General features: G+C 47.1%; 1 protein-coding gene across 1 annotated transcript in view; it reads right to left on the bottom strand.

Annotated features, from left to right (window-relative positions):
* Il16 (interleukin 16) overlaps positions 1–17,604 on the bottom strand; it is a 74,535-nt gene that overhangs the window by 19,790 nt on the left and 37,141 nt on the right. Inside the window, exons 4-9 of the mRNA XM_052159441.1 lie at positions 16,253–16,363; positions 13,677–13,791; positions 9,660–9,733; positions 8,268–8,484; positions 5,121–5,238; positions 1,941–2,073 (exon numbers count right to left, since the gene is read on the bottom strand). Coding sequence (XP_052015401.1) covers positions 1,941–2,073; positions 5,121–5,238; positions 8,268–8,484; positions 9,660–9,733; positions 13,677–13,791; positions 16,253–16,363 — 768 coding nt within the window. The remainder of the gene's footprint in view (positions 1–1,940; positions 2,074–5,120; positions 5,239–8,267; positions 8,485–9,659; positions 9,734–13,676; positions 13,792–16,252; positions 16,364–17,604) is intronic.

Below are 17,604 nucleotides of genomic sequence, written 5' to 3'. Positions count from 1 at the left end.
TGACTCCAGAGCTCTGACCCCTGGGGCACCTGCACTCCCATACTCATACCCACACAAAGACACATATGTGCACACATAATTTTAAACAGTAAAATAAATGATAAAAAAGTAAGTAACAGTCAGGCAGCGGTGGTGCACGCCTTTAATCCCAGCACTTAGGAGGCAGAGGCAGGCGGATTTCTGAGTTCGAGGCCAGCCTGGTTTACAGAGTGAGTTCCAGGACAGCCAGGGCTACACAGAGAAACCCTGTCTCGAAAAACAAAAAAAGTAAGCAACACCAAAATTTTAAAGTATGCATTCTGAGACATACTCAACAGACTGGAAAAAAAAAAACAAAAACAACTCTCAAGTGAGAAAAAAAAGATACTGACAAATCATATATTTAGTAAAAAGATAAAATCCAGACAATAAAGAACAGTAACCAAAACCAAAATTCTTTAAAAAAAAAAATAAGCAAAAGGCTTGGGTGGACATATCTCCAGAGATGTACAGATGGTCAAGAAACGTGAAAAGATGTTCAACAGTGTTAACCCTGGGCAAAGAACTCCATCACAGAGAACTGTCAATTCACACCCATGAGGGTAGCTACTCAAACAGACAAACAAGCAGAACCAAAAAAGATAAATAAATCTTGCAGCTGGAGAAAGGCCTTTGTGGTACAGGAAGATTGCTGCTCTTTCATAGGACCTGGGTTTGGTTCCCAGACTTACACTGAACAGGTCCAGGGCATTCAGTGTCCTCTTCTGGCCTCTCCAGGCACTGCATTCATACACACACACACACACACACACATACACACACACACACACACACACCACATAAAAATAAAATAACAAGTCTTGGCAAGGACGGGGAGAAATGAGAACTCTGTGTTCTTAAGCTGTGCTCAAGATAACTATTGAGTAGCTTCCTTCTCCTTTCAAGCCTTGGTTTCATCCTCTGTGAATTGGAGTAGGGAACAACTCAACAGCTTCAGAGTTTGGCAGTCACCGCAGATTCACACCGAGGAAACAGTGAATAAACAGTGGCTCTCCCAAGATGCTCTCACCTACCTGTCAGCATGGCATCAAGCCTCAAGCCTAGGTCTAGCCTGGAACTCACAGAAGCATCAACCCTCACAGTAGCTGCCTGTGGAGTATCTCTATCCTGACATCACAGAGACATCTAAATCCCATCATGTTGTGCTCCAACTCCCAGGTCATTCTGTCCTTTTCCAATCCCTTAGTCATATTGTCTCTTAGCCCAAAGCTAAGCAGCGAGGAGCCACTGCCGATCCTTCACAAGCATGGCTTCTCGTTCCTTCTCTGGTCACTTCCCATGCCTTCTGTGCAGCTCAGGGTCTCTCCATCTACTCCTTCCTTCTATACTGCACACATTCTACCCTGTTCAAAGGTTGTAACAATAAAATATGAACCTGTTGCACCTGGAGATGATGCTCTCACTTACTGGGAGGATTTTCTGCAATCTCTGTCTAGAGAAACCTAACCTCTAGTGATTTCTGCTTTATTGAGCTCTCCTCTTCTGTGTGGTCTCTTTATTGGGGGGTCATGAGCTTATTCGGGGTTCCGCACTATAAATTTGTTCAACCCTGAATCCTCATTGCTGAGCTCCAGGTATTTTCACTGTGAGTGTCCCTCAGATGCACACACAAGTAGATCTCTTGCACGTGCTACATGGGACTCTGGGTTTCTGTCTTCCTGTCCTGAAACTTGTGACTCGGCTATAAGATTTTCCTAAGTGGATATCAATTGTTTCTACTGACTAGGAGTTTGTCAGTGGGTCTCTGCTACAGAGGTTTGTTCCCACACAAAGTCTGAAAGGGTTTGGATGAGTACATATCACACCCCATCCAGCAACATCTCTTGTTACATTCAGTTCTTGCTCTGACTTTCTTACTGAACGAGTGAGCCTGTGCAGACAAAAGCCTAACGACACATTACCTGTGGGTCCGGATGTCGGCTTACAATGATGGGAACCGGGCCAGGGTCACAGTGGCTCAGGATTGTGTAGACTTCATTGAGGGTCATGCAGTGCACTGGAGAATCGTTGACTTCCACAATCTCATCACCACACCTGCAAAAGCACCCACAGGAGCCTCAAAATTACTAACGACTATGACAGAAAGAGGGCCATCTCTCAGGAACCCACTTCTTGCCAGGTAGTTCATAACATTTTAATGAGTAGACTTTCTTTACTATTTGACCAAAATTTGAAACAGAGTGGGTCAATGCAGCAATGTACTCCTGTCACTGTGGACCATCCAGTGCCCAGTGCTTCACACCCAGAGCACTCAACACAGATCCGTCACTCTCCCCTCCTTCTTCCATTGACCTGGTCAAGATGGAGGTCATGGTTTACCCTCTCTAGCTGACCAGCCATAACACGGTTATCCTGGGCCTTAGTGTCCTCAGAAGTAGAGTATCTTGAGGAAGGGCTGGGCAGGTAAAGAAATCACCGAGGAAGGATGCAGCAGAGGTCCTTGCAAAGAGAAGCAAGAACAGCAGCCCAGGAAACTTATTTTAGTTCCAAGATGGGTGTCGCTGGTACTAGCTGGTACTGTGATTTAGAGTGGAACCTTCCAAGGGCCTTTGCACCAAAGGCTTAGTCCTGCCCTGTGTGCTAGTGAGAGATGGTGAAACAGGAGCTAGGGCCCAGCATGAGCCCTCTGCTTACTGGGGATGTATCACTGCGGGGACCACTGTGACTCTGCTCTCTCCTCTCTGTCAGCATTCTAAACAACAGGTGAACACTTCATTCTGCCCTAATGTGTTTCCTCATCACAGACCCGCATGCAGTAGGACTGGTCAGACACATTTGGATTTTCCACAACTGTGAGCCAATATAAACCTTTCTTCTTCTAAGCCAATCGCCTCAGTTATTCACTACAGCAGCAGAAGCCTGGTTAACACAACCACTGACACAGCAAAAGAACAGATACAAAGGTCGGGATTGCATCGTGTTGTCCATGTTGACTGTCCCGGCTAGTCTTACGGCAACTTCACACAAGCCAAAATCATGCAAAAGGAGGAAATCTCAGCTGGGAAAATGCCTCCAGAATACCAAGTTATAGGCACGCCTAAAGACCATTTTCTTAATTAGTTATTGATGAGGGAAGACCCAGATCATTGTGGGTGGGGCCACTCCTGGGCTGGTGGTCCTGGGTTCTATAAAAAGTCAGGCTGAGCCGGCCACCAAGTAGCATTCCTGCAGGGCCTTTGCATCAGCTCCTGCCTCCGGTTTCCTGCCTTGCTTGAGTTCCTGTTCTGACTTCCTTCAATGATGTATGGTGATATAAACCCTCTCTTCGAGGTACTTTTGGTCATGGTGTTTTGTCATAGCAACAGTAACCCTAACTAAAACATGGCCCAATCCCTCCCCCAGATGTTGTGACTGGGGCAATTACTTTGCTATTGCAACCTATATTGGGGAGGAACACTTTTCTGTAAAGAGCCAAGGGTAAATGTTTGTTTTGCAAGACATGCTGTCTATGTCACAAATGTTCAACTCTGTCATTGTAGGTGACAGCTGCAGCCACGGATAGCAAACAGGAACAGTGCATGGCTGTGTTCAACTAAAATGTTAGTGGAAACGAAGGTAACGGGTAGTCGTTTTCAAGTGATCAGCTGGGTCAGAATGAGAACTTGAGTCTCCTGATTCTGCATCCTCTGCCTCCTTCTGTGTTTCTGCAGAGCTGACCCCTTAGCTTGCCAAGAAGATGCACATTCTCTGCATGTGAATTTTTAATTAATTTTTTTTTAAATTTTGAATAATTGAAGACTCCGGTCATGCAGCACAAACACTCCCTACCCCACGGTGGGCCTCTGATGGGGGCAGAGGTGATAAAACAAAGATCCCGACTCTGAGGTTGGCTCCACCAACACTGCAAGGAGGTGCCCTGACTCTAGAGCTAGGTCACCCAGCACTGCAACTGGGCCCCTGTCTCTGCAGTGGTGTCCCAAACACAGTGCCAGTGGTTTTCCTGCAGATGGCAGCACAGATCTATTCCTAGCTCCACATCTCTATCTTGACCATTACACTGAGGAAAAAAAAATGAAAATCAGGACAAAAGCTTTCTGCTTAGCAAAAGGGTGTCCTAGCAACAGATGCATTAATACCACTGGCAGATGTTAGAATGGCTGCAAAAGTGTTGTCACACGTTAAACTAAGATAAATGATTTCTACCCAATCAGATCACTTACTGATTGCAGGAGTTCTTTGTAGCAAGGTGTGACTACAGTATCTATCTAAAACTATTTTGTTTCTCTCAGCAAGGACATGCATATATACAGCTGGTTTGTTTAAGACGCTTCTATTGTATGCTGAGCTCACAGGTAAACCTTTCTATTTGCCCTTGCAACCTGACATCTCAGAAGTCATGCTTCTTTCACGGTTACATGCACACAGACTTCTTAGGAATCAGTAACACTGGGCTTGGCAGCTCTGGCGTAGGGCTGCAAAGACTGCATATCCTGCTCTTGAGGTTTGGTCTTTTGCTATATATTGTGATGTAAAATACTGGCCCCCAAGATCTGGTTGCCCCCAACAAGGAGATCCTCAGGGGTGAAGAGATCCCCATGTATACCAAGTGATGCAATGGTACCTTGCCCCCAAAATTATCCCCAATTGGTCAATAAAGGTTCCTACAGCCTATAGCTGGGCAGAAGAAAGGTAGGCAGGGTTTGGGTTCCCGGGTTTTGGGTCTGAGGCAGAGACCGCAAGGTGGAGAGGAGAAGAAGAAGGAAGAGGAGGCCATGTGGTAGGTGGATTGTGAGAATATGGTCAGCCGGTTGTAGTAAGAGCAGCCCAGGTGGAACAGGCCAAATGATATCTCGAGGTTATTGACAGGGAAATAGACAAATAGCTTAGAGCCCAGCTCTAGTGATTTTTAAGGCTCATTATAAATATAAAGCTTTTGTGTCTTTTATTTGGGAACAAAATAATCTAAGGTGGGATTAAAAGACCCAAGTTATATTTACCACACCAGGTGGCTGACATGGCAGCCGTTGATGTATAACTGAGTCAAGTCTGAATCATTCACCATTTCTCCTGAGGTCAGCCCAAAAGGCTGTCCTCCATGCTGTAAGCCAAGGATCTACCCAGAAAGAGGAATGAGGACTCACCTCAGCCGTCCATCGAGATGTGCCACAGATCCTGGCGACAGTGTGTGAACGAAGATGCCCGAGATGCACTGGAGGTAGGGAATGCTGCACAGGCCGATCCCCAGGCCAACGCCTGCCTCTGGGGTGCAGCATGGAGGAAGAGCAGAGGATGTGAGCTTGCCTGGGTGGGCGACTAGCCTATTAGGTGCCTCTGACCCCTGACATCCTTGGCTAGTCAAGTGTCCTTGTCACAACATTCATTCTGCCCCTGTGTGTGGAGTGTCAGTGTACCCAAGGGCCATTTGGGGACCAGATGATAACCAAAGCAGACAGTGAGGAGGGGGTATCGTAAGGTCAAGTGGAAAAACACCAGGAAATGAGAGAGGGAAGCCCGTGGGCAGGAGCTAGAGGGAGTGGGGGGAGGGGAGGAGACAGGGATCTCTGCAGGAAAGGAATGGGAACAGACGTGGCAGCACACCCTTCATGCCTCAGGGACTGCACTCAGTGTAAACCGTGGATGACAACAAAGAGCCGGGATGAGGAGATGGAGCGAGAACTGACTAGCAGAAACAGCCCGGGCACAGGAAGGGAAGAGTACGCCGTGCTCTTATAGATCCAGAAAGGCCAATGTGGGCAGCACCTCTGCAGAGAGGTGATGGACCCAGAGAGCATGGGTCCCAGGAAATCAGGAATGTGTGATGCAGAGAGAGAGGAGGTGGCATAGGACAGGGATCAAGGGCTTTGTATGCACAGGTTTACAAAAACAAACTGCTTGACTGAGAAGAGATGCCATGGGACAGTCAGGAAGGAGGGAGTGGAATAACTTAACTTCCATCTTTAGTAATATGCCTGGTTCTATAAGGAGAGATAACTATGGATGGCTAAGAATGGAAGCACAACAGTCATTGGAAAGGTCCAGGGGGCAAAGAGGGCAGCAGAGCAGAAACAGGAGTGTGTCGAATATATCCCAAAGGGATGGAATATAAGGATCGGGTGGCAAAATATCTCCAAGGCAGTCTTTTGAGGGACTGGTGGGCGACAGGCTGCTTTCAAACAAGGAAGTCTGGGAAGGCCCAGACCTATGAAGTCCTGCCTTAGAGGCACCCATGGTGTCCACCAAGGTGATTGGGAAGATGTGAGAAAAAGATGGTTGCACGGGGAACATGGGCCCCAAGCAAACAGGAATGTAGGTAATGTTAGGGCTATGAGGAGGGACTGGATGGCTTTGTGTCAACTTGACACAGGCTGGGGTTATCACAGAGAAAGGAGCTTCAGTTGGGGAAGTGCCTCCATGAGATCCAGCTGTGGGGCATTTTCTCAATTAGTGATCAAGGTGGGAGGCCCATTGTGGGTGGTGCCATCCCTGGGCTGGTAGTCCTGGATTCTATAAGAGAGCAGGCTGAGCAAGCTAGGGGAAAGCAAGCCAGTAAGAAACATCCCGCCATGGCCTCTGCATCAGCTCCTGCTTCCTGTCCTGCTTGAGTTCCAGCCCTGACTTCCTTTGGTGATGAACAGCAATGTGGAAGTGTAAGCTGAATAAACCCTTTCCTCCCTAACTTGCTTCTTGGTCGTGATGTTTGTGCAGGAATAGAAACCCTGACTAAGACAGGGAACCTCCAGCATGGTAGGGGAGACGGAGGGTTTGCTAGATTGGAAAGGCCTTGGAAACAAAAGCGCCGCAGCTAAGAAGGACCAACTGGAAGGTCCATAGAGTTTAAAGGAGAAAGAGCCTCCGTCGGGTTTTCCCTAGGGGCACATAGCTTATAAAAGGTGTTTTCACTTTTGATGTTTGTTCTCTCAACAGCACCAAGAGGAATGGCTGCCGTGGGTCATTGTTATTCAAGGTAAAAAAAATATGGGCTGTGACATGCACTGTGAACAGCGATCAACGTCGATCCTGGCACCCAGGTCTCCTAACCAGTACGAGAGCTCTTTGGTCCAATGGGCACTGTCCCCTGTGGATCGTTGAGGCTCACACCAAGCAATGCTGAAACAATCTGTTGGGGCAGAGGCTATGACATGGCTACTTAATGCATCTCAGCACTGGCCCTAGTGCAAGCCATCAGGGGAAGGGGCACACTGAGGCCATGGCTCACCCACATATCATGCCGTGCCTTCTCTATGAATTTCACCAAAGGAGCCCTAAGGGCGGTGTACAAAGACAGACCTATGGCCACCGGATATTTGTGCCAGAGATGTATGAAGGCTCACCCAGCGTGTGGTCCAACAGAGGCACTGAGACATGCATCAGGCAAGGAACCCATTGCCTGGTCCTGGACCCCATTCCTCCACACATCACTCCTTATTCATCCCTTCCTCTGGTTTCCCAGCCTCTGCTTTGAAACCCTTTTCTTCCTCCCCATCTTTCCCCTTCCCACTTGCCTACCTTGCACCAGCCATTCTGGCCTTCCCTCTGTTCCCAGAATGCATGCTTATCACTGTGCTTGGAGACCAGCTCTATGCCCAACAGTGTCCCTTGTCCTTCTGGCCTAGTTCAGCTTCATGTGAGCAGAGCAGACCTCTAGAGCCTTCTAGAATTAGCTGTTCACCTGAGTAGAGTGAATGGCTGTGGATCTCTGAATGTCATCTAGATAGAAAACCTTGGTGGTCTTGCAGAAGAAAGAAAATCGGCCCAGAGAGGGTCAGTGAACTGCTCAAGGTCTCAGCAGGATATTAGCTGCAGAGTCTAGGGCCTGGTTCATTACGGTGTAGTGTGGTGTGGGGTGTGTGTGTGTGTGTGTCTGTGTCTGTGTGTGTACGTGTAGTTAGTTCTCTGTTATATGCTTGCTAACCATCTCATACAAAGATATTTTCTGGGTTTGGATGGCAGAAATGAGCTTCTAGAAACAGGATGAGGAGCCAGTGGGATATGGGTCAGCTGCCAAAGATAACTGTCCCTAAGCTTGATGAACTTGATGTCCCTAAGTTCAATGATTAGAACCCACGGGGTGGAAGGAGAGAATTAACTCCCACTAGTTGCTCTCTGTGGGGGAGAGGCACATGCATGTACACAGATACACACTAAATTAGAAAGGTGGACGGGAAGGAAGAGGAGGGGAGGGAGGAAGCATGATCTCTGCTAGTCAACCTCATTCTGTGACGTTTCCATATGATGGAGGCCTGGGCAGCTCTCACAGAGACTGGCGAAAACTGGCACAGTACTCCTACCTTTCTTCAGAGACACCTCCACCATGATTCTGTAGTTGGGTTTAGCAGTGCTGGCAGGAGACGCTGGGCTTTCCAAGGAGAATGGGCTGCTGTCCTGGACCCCACACGTGCTGGAGCTGAAGGAGCGGCACAGAGGGGGTGACAGGTGGCTGTACAGCGAAGGGGGTGTTGTCAGGCGGGTCCTCACTGTCAGGGTCAGCAGCCCCTTCTTGGCTTTCTGGAAAAGAGTGACACTATCTGCACAAGTTCCAGACAGGTGAAGAAAACATGCTCAGTAACAATGATGGATGCTCCCCAAGGAAATGTAGGTGTGTGTGCATGGGTAATACAAACATGTGACAAGTTACACATGGTACGTACATACACCAGAGTATACATGTTATACGACATATGATGTAGTCCTGAACTGAACTAACTGAATGAAGATGCAAAAGTAGCTTTTAGTGATGTCTTAAAACCTCAAAGCATGTCCATAAATCTACTAGTATAAGTTTATGGAGTGCTTTGAGACAGCTTTATAAATCTTAAGTAGTTTGAATGTGCTTTGACACAAATCCTGATTATACTATCCTTTGCAGAGGAATTTCTTTAATGCTGTGCCCAGAGCCATCATTGGCTAGGTACCTCTGCAAAGGATCAATTTTTCATTTTGTGAACTTAGAGGAAGAAGGCAGTGCTGGGTTTGGTTTTATTGCCTGAAGTCCCCAGTAGACAGGAATTTTAATCCAGCAAAATGGCTGCTCTGGCAAGGGATGACATCTAAAGACCTAGGTGTGTGTGATCCAGCTATGACACAGACATAGCTGGAATACAAATACACACTTAGTACACACCTTTAAGATAAAATTAGTTTGTTGAAGGAAACAGTCATGTTTGAAAGTGATATCTAACTGAGGGTCAGACAAAGCGATGAATCAGAGAAGTGTTTAAGAGACTGAGTCAGAGATAGGATATGTCCAGCTCTCACAAGAACAGCAGAGGAAAGAGAAACTATGTAGAGCAGAACAGGGAGTCAGTTTAGCTGAGCTGAGTTGAATCTGGAGAGTTAATGGGGAGTCAGTGCGTTCAGTGCATAGAGTTGAGTTCATATTTATTTTTTAGTTGGGTACAGGTCAGCAGAGGCAGCTGAAGCCAGAGAATAAGAAGGAACCAGAGATTTAGAATAAGTTGCCAGAGTGAGTTTGAGGCCATGCAGATCAATTCCATGGAAAGCAGAGAGAATCAGATTGGATCAGTCAGCTTGGAGAGGTTTTGAACCAGGACAGCTAAGCTAAACCAGCCAGCCAGAGTTCAGAAAGAACTAGAAAGCAGTAAGCCTCTGAGATGACAATTACATCTGGCCTGGTGTATAATATTTACACCCCAGAGTATGGGTATAGACTGAGAGGTTACCTTAAACTTCTGCAAAGCATCCTGATGTGTTAGGCCAGCCATTGATTCACCATTGAGTTCCAGAATTTCATCACCTATTGAGAGACAGAGAGACAGTATCTAACAAGCTTGATTCAGGGTTTCTGGATACACCCTGGGCCTGGTGTCCTGTCCCTGTGTGTGCCTTCCAAACCTTGCTTTTGACCTTTGTATTCACTATACTTGAGCAGTGCCTGGTCCATCAATCACCAAGGACTGATTTTGCTACACTAAGATGTAACTCTACTTCCTGGCAGCTTGCTGTAACTGTTTATATATATATATATACACACACACACATATATACATACATGTATATATATATATATATACACACATATACATACATATATACATACATACATATACATACATATATACACATACATATACACATACATATACATACATATACATACATGCACATACATACACATACATATACATACATACATATACATACATACATATATATACACACATATACATACATATACACACATACATATACATACATACATATACATACATATGCATGCATATACATACATACATATGCATACAAACATATACATAGATATGCATACTTATACATACATACATATACATACATACATATACATACATATGCATACATATACATACATATACATACATATATATACATATATATACATACACATATATACATACATATATATACATATATATTATTTTCTATATTATTTGTTTATAATCCAAAAGCTTTCTCCTTTCCCAGTTCCCCCCTCCCCATATGTCCCATAGCTGTAACTGTTTCTTTTGGCTCAGATACTGTTTTATGTGTCAGTGTGGAGGCTGCAGAGCCGCTCCGAATGATGGGCTTCTGGAAGCAAAGGGAAAAATAACAGAACTCAACCCTTGTCACCGGAAGTCTCTATACCTGAGAATACACACAGTAAAAGTATTTAAAAATGCTCCAGCATTGAGGGCTCGTGACTGCAATTCGAATAGTTAGTAATCACAAGCCACAGGATCACTAGAAGTTGGAGACCAGCCTGGGCTACATATGGAGTCCACAGCTAGCCAGAGCTATGAAACAAACAGAACTGATGCATAACTAAATGTGAGCTGAGAAGAGGATAGACAAAGTCAAAACTTCAGGATGCCCATTCTTAATTACACGGAGGCTGGCTTTAAGTTATCCAAATATCTGTTCCAAAGGGCCAATAGCCCTGTTCTGGGCTTGTCTGTTGTATCCTCATCTGTCTGAGCTCATAAGCTGTGTAGGCTCATAGCTGGTGAGCACTGCTGAGCCTCGCTTGTGCCAAATCCATTTTACACCATTGTTTTTGGGAAGGAGAACAAAAACTAATTGTCAGTAGCTTTGATCTGTATAGCAAGCTTGTCATAGCCAAGTATATTCTTTCATGGTGTAGATCTGAGCATGTCACTTTTGAAAAATAATTTGACCAATTATTTGAGGCTAGAGCCAGGAACTGACTGGTTGAAATTCTCTGGTTTTATTATTGCCGGTAACTAATGGAGACAAATGCCCCCCTCACCCCCAAAATAATGAAGATTTCCATACAAAATTAGCAAAACAGCAAAGGCTAACAGCCTGGATTCTAACCCACACATTTCCCTTCTCCCTCCTTTTTTCTTCCTGATCGTGACTTAGCTGCACCATTAGACCTCCACCCTATCTCCATCTCCATTCCCCCCTCCTCTCCCTCCTCCACACCTTCCTTGTATAATCTGTTCAGTTCACCTTTCCACGAGGAGCTCCTGCAGAGGCCAAGGACTTTTCAGTGGCCTGCCAGACAGCGCCCTCTAGTGCTCACCTAGGCTCTTCGCCCTCCTGAAGTTCGAGCTTAATCCCCTTTCCACTTCTCCCCTCCTTGGCTTTTTCTTTTTTCCAGTTGACTAGACTAAACATTCACACTTCCCACCATCCCTGTGCTGCCTCTTTGCAGGCTCTAGTCTCACTGACTCTCCTCGATGGGAGGGTAACTGTTCCAGGCAGCCATAAGAACGGGAGCCGGCCTCCCATGCCAGCCTCTGCGCTTCTCCTCTGCTTCCTGTCGTCTCCCGCCAGCCCGCGGCATTCTACACACTGCCTCCTGACTCATCCGAAGCCTCTATATCCAGTGCCTCTCCAATGACAAATACAAAACTCCCTCTGCCCACATGATACAATCCTGACTTCTAGTGCTGCACGGTGCTTGGGTTGGCAGCATTTTCTGTAAAGAACGATCGTAAATATTTTAATCTTAGGGAGTTACAACATCTCTCTAATGGTGACTCAACAGGGCTGAAACATCAAGGCAGCCATGGCCTTATATGAAAGAACGTGGCTGAAATTTGAATCTCATCCTAATTTGCACATGTCACAAAAATCAAGAAAGAATGTTTTTCAATGTAGTGGGTATTTTATTAATTGACTGATAATTATCAGTTTCTGTGTATGAGCATTTTCCTTGCATGTATATCAGTGCACCACTGATGTGTGCCTGGTACTCTCAGAAGCCAGAAGAGGGCCTTGGATCCTCTGGATCTGGAGTTATGGGTAGTTGTGGGCCACTGTGTGGGTGCTGGAAACCAAACCCTGGTTCTGTGGAAGAGCAGTCAGTGCTCTGAACCACAAAACCATCTATCTCTCCAGCCCCTCATAGGATGTTTTACTCATTTAGGAAGGGGGAAGCCTTCCTTTGTTGCGATATATGCCTGGTGTCTAGGACTGTAGGGTTTCCACTGTCCCCAAACCATAGCTCAGATATTACAGGTGGTTAGACTGCCAGCCTGACTTGCAGACACTGCCCTGACAAGAAAGGAATTGTTTTCTCCCGTTCCCTCCCCTCTCCTCCCCTCCCCTTCCCTTCCTGCCCTTGAATTTTGTTCCCAGGCTGAAGCCCAGAGATCTCTTTGGACCAAGTTGGTTGTCCATCCAAACCCAGCCTTGGTGAGTCAGAATGGGGTGTCTGGCAGCTGTGTCCCCCAGGCCTCTTACTTCGAGGGGGCATCTGTCCTATGAGATATGAAAAGGAGCTGAGGGGAAGCAGGGGAGGCAGAAGAAGGCAGAAGGGAGGGCTGCCCATGGGGAAGCCATTAGTAGTTCAAGAGAAGGGCATAGCTGTGGATAAAGTTTTCCAGAAAAGGATCCCTCTTTTTTGAAGAGTCTGCTAAATAACTGGCTGTTCAGAACTGTCTCACTGTGGGGAATAGGAATGTTGCAGATCAAGAGCCAAAATTAACTTTTTAGGCTATCTTTAGTTGCCTTAATAGCCGTGAGTCACTCATCACCTTTGTGCCTAAGTAGCATCTTTCAAAGTATTAGGTAAGATCGTTTTGAATGTATTAAGATCACCCCCTTCTACCAACCTATAGCTAAGAATGTTGCCACGTGCTCTCTAAAACCTAGATCAGAATTTCACCCACATTACTGTAAACCACATGCCTGATGTTCCTGCTGCTCTATGTGACAATGCCCTGACTTAGGACTTCCTTTTGTTCTGTGCCCAATAAAGAGGTCAGGTGACCCACTTTATGCCGACCTAGATGCATGTCCCTGGGCCATGTCCACTCATATTTGGCTCAGAATAAACTTCCCTTTATTCCCACTGGTGTGAGAATTGTGATTTGTGTCCTTGTATTCTGTATCCCTGGAGCCTAGAGCCTGGTGGGACTGTGACAGAAGTGACCTGGTGTCCCATGGTCTCAGGTGGAAGGAAGAGGCAGAGAAGACCAAAGGGATGGGGTATCAGTGAGTCCCAGAAACAGAACAGGGGCACTGGGAAGGAAGGAATAGAATAGAATAGAATGCTTCCTGATTATCTGTATCACTGAGATGGAGTCCTTGCAGGGAGAAGTCGCCCACTGCCTGGAGCCCAGCCCCACAACCCCGGAAGTGAACTCTGAAAGCCTAAGACCCATTTTAAGCTCTGAGTCTCTTTGAAGCCCTGGTGGCACTGAATGGTACTTGTGACCTCTCAACCACACTCGGGAGGGATGGAAACCTACCTTCCTGAAGCCGCCCATCAGCCGCCGCTGCTCCCCCTGCAAAGATGCTCTTCACATAAATCCCAATAGGGCCGTAAATGCTGTCCTTTCCCCCAACAATGCTGAAGCCCAGGCCCTGGGGAAAGAAGAGAGGCATAGATGTAGGAATCTTCCCGCTCTTTCTTGAGCCAATATTATCTACGGACCTGCCCCTTACCATTGCAGGAAGGAATGGGGAGGAGACAAAGTCCCTTTAGTCCCGGGGTTTCAGAGCTTAATCGGGCAAGGTGGGGAGAGTAGTTCATGGCCAGCTTGAGCAATGGAGTATTAGCAACTTTGCCAGAGGCTCGCCCACGAAGCTGGCATATCCCACACAGATGGAAGCTAGGTAGGGATTAGTACCCTATTGTCTCCGCTTGACTATTTTCCAGTCAGGTCCTCCCTCTGAACCAGTTTCGGGTTGAAAATAATGGTACCTAATTCACAAGTCATATTTGCAAGTAAACCTCAATACCCGGGATAATCACAGAGACATCAACGGCATCAATAGTAACACACAGCGAGCGCCATGGAAGGCATCCCTCCTGTTAACAAAGGCCCCTTGTAGCCCTCCATTCTGTGCCCAACCTGTGCCCTGCCTAAGGACACCAGTCTCTTACTACAGGCATTGTCCTCGCTGTCTTTATTTCTAGGCCATTCTCAGGACTGACAAACACATCCTAGGATTGTGACAGTGGCACTGGGTTAAGCTGGGACTCAGTAGACAGCCTCAGCTGTGGGGACAGCTATAAAGCAGCCAAGGCGATCCGATGCAGAGCTACCCCATGGAAGGTAATAACGAGGAGATAGAGGTCTGGCTTCCCTGCAGACTTTTCAGTGGATTAAAGAGACGATCTGGATTGGTTTAGGAAGCAGCAAAGGAAACAGGTACAGCGCCATTCATTAGGTTGAAGATAAAGGATCTATGCAATTCCCGAATAAACTGAGTTCAGCTACAGGGAATTCCCTTCTAAACTGTGAGCTACCAGAAGTCAGTTGAATTCAGTTTTTTCATGACTGCCCTCAGACAAGTGCTCAGTGCACACATGGCATAGAATAAATCTGAGAGTCTTTCTTTGGTTCACCTCAGAAACATTTAGGTGAGATGATTTAGGTGCTTGGTTCCCAGACAAACTTTTAAAGCGAGAGTTGCCACTGGTCATAGCACTACTCTTCATAGATTGTTCATCTCCGGACCACAGTTCTCAGAGCCCACATGGAAACAAAAATGTCAGTAGTGAGAGGTCACCCCAGATATCTCTGGTGCTCATCCCAAAGCGCCCTCACTGCCTTATGCCTGAGGTAGGTACACAGGCTTTGCATTGTGTACCTTTTTGGTCGCTATGACTAAATGACTGGCTTATCAATCAGAAAGTAGGACTGTCCAGGGAGAACCGCACTGCGCATGCTTCTACCTTGTCACTTGAGGGGCCTTTCCTTGTGCTACCTGCTGAGCTCCCAGGACTAAAAAGGAACAGGTGACAGGGAAAGACACCTCCAGGTATATGGTGGGGTCCCTCCCTAGAACACAGTGCCCATTAAGCCCTTACCCCACAGCAGCTGAAGCACGTTAAACCAGCCCGCTGTTCATCTGAACAGCTCACTTATTTAAACCGGCTTCAAAATGTGGCAGCAACTGTCTGTGCCTACCCTGGTTATTTTAAGCATGTGCAAATCTGGTACAGTCTGGATGCGAAACGTCTGAACACTTGGTGTTGTTTTAGGAGATTGTGGCACATTTAGAAAGCAAGGCCTCCCTGGAGGAAGCAGGCCATTGGAAGGTGGGTGATAACGTTTATAGCCTGACCCTACTTCCTAGTCAGCCTCCATTTCTGCAGCCACTGAGATAGGAGCAAGGAGCCTCGTGCTGCCCATGGTGCTGTCTCGTGGTGGACTGTGTACTCAGACCATGAGCCTAAATAAACCTTTCCTCCCCTAAGCTGGTAAGTGCCCAGGAAGGTACCCAATACAAAGCCTGGGACAGGAAGTGGCATGCTTTAGGATGGGCACAGGAGATACTGGGGTATTGTCTCAGTATTCAGACCTTGGTTTCCTCTGATGATGCTTCTCAGGCACAGGGCAGACATTAGTGTGATGTGCCATCATCTAGACAGAGCAGAGTCCCTTCTGAAGCTCCAACAGAGCCAGAACATCTGTGGCCACTGAATGACCCATATGGAAGCACAGAGTTTATAAAATTGGTGTTTGAGTCCAACATTCTTCTACCAACATCCGAATGTGGAGGTGAAACCAAGTCCCATGAATCAATGTAAGGGACTTGAACTTATGTATCAGGCAAAATTGAATTGTGGGAACATCGCGTCAAGAGGACTAGGGAGCAAGCTTGGAGAGTGCTGAAGCAGTTGGGGAACACTGTGGTGTCCTCAGAGTGAAAATGATCCCTTAGTGGAGCTGGAAGAATCAGCATTGCCTTAACTTCAGCAAGTACAGCATGAGCTTCTTTGCCCTTCTTTTGCACTGAGTGCGTGATAGCCCTGCCCCCACTCTTCCTTGGGGCAACTGCTCGGGGTTTCCTGTTGGTGAGGATCCTCTCTCACCTTCGCTTGGCCCTTCATCAGCACGATGTTGGAGATGACTGACGCCTGCAGACCCCCAGACAGCTGCCCGAGCTGAGCGGTGCTCAGTGACCGAGTTGGTCTCACAGTGCCCTGTAGTGAAGAAGCGGGGAGGGCAGAGATGAGCCAGCTGTGACATCAGCCAAGGAGAAGAGCCCCGCCCTCTCTCTCCCACGGACCAGCAGTGTAAGAGCTAGAAGGTGATTTGTGTAGGGCCATTCAGATGTTGGTGGCTTATACAGGAAGCTTTGCTCCAAGGGACCTGGCTGCAGACAAGCAGCGGCAAAGGGCAAAGGCTCACAAAGGCTTGTGAAGGCAGTGAGCCAAGGGTGATGACGTCACACACCACACTGCCCCCAGAATAAGTCGTGAAGGCCAAGCAAGACCTTGAGCTGAGTTTGAGACATCACTATAAAACTGTGTTCAGCTCAAAGCACATTTTCCAAAAGCCCTGCTTGTGTTAGGCATGACGGTGCAGTAGGCAAGAAGTCTAGAGCTCAAAGACTCAAAAGGGGAACACGAATTCCACAGATGGAGGTTAACCAGCTACAGAAAAGAATCAGAGAGCGCCAACAAAGGGCAGTTTTGTGTCCCAGAGCCCCAGGGGGGAGCAGTGTGGCTGGGTGGTATGGCTCTGGAAGCCACATCCAGTCTTGCAGGTGGTTCTCCTGCCTCTGCCAATTATCAGCAGATTACCTTGGGGAATTGACTTTGTCCCTCTGAGCCTCAGTTTCCTACTGTAGAAGATCATTTTTTGAAAAGACTTACCTCTGTGTGTGTGTGTGTGTGTGTGTGTGTAGCTTCTAGGAATAACTAACCACTCAGGTGCTCAGGCCAGGGCTTGGTCCCCAGGAAATGACTATACATCCTTCATTTTCTACCTGTTGCTTCCTATCTGGCCACTAACCTAATATGTCAGCCTTGAGTGTGTAACGGGGTTGCAGGATCCCTGCTCGCTAAGATCTGATGTTGCAAGGTAAGACACATAACTGCCTGCAGGGGGCATGGACTGTATTTGGGTTTCAAGATCATTCCTCCCCAGAAAAACAAGTTCATCTTCCCCTTTCCCCTCCTCTCTCTTCCACTCCCCTCCACACCCTTCCCCTCCTCTCCCCTCCCTTCCTCTTCCCTCCTCTTTCCCTCCTTTCCTCTCCGTTCCTCTTCCCTCCTCCCTTCCCCTCATTTCCCCTCCCCTCCTCGCCTCTCTTTTCCCCTCCCCTTTCCTCCCCTCCCCTGCTGTTCTCCTTTTTCCTACTGCTGGCTTGAAGCTCCTCTTACTTGTGTACGTGATCTATCCAAAGTCACCAGGATACCCTAGGCTTTGTACCTAAGCC

This window comes from Apodemus sylvaticus, chromosome 1 (assembly GCF_947179515.1).
Source record: "Apodemus sylvaticus chromosome 1, mApoSyl1.1, whole genome shotgun sequence".
NCBI lineage: Eukaryota > Metazoa > Chordata > Mammalia > Rodentia > Muridae > Apodemus > Apodemus sylvaticus.
This window is presented reverse-complemented; position numbering and strand designations above follow the sequence as displayed.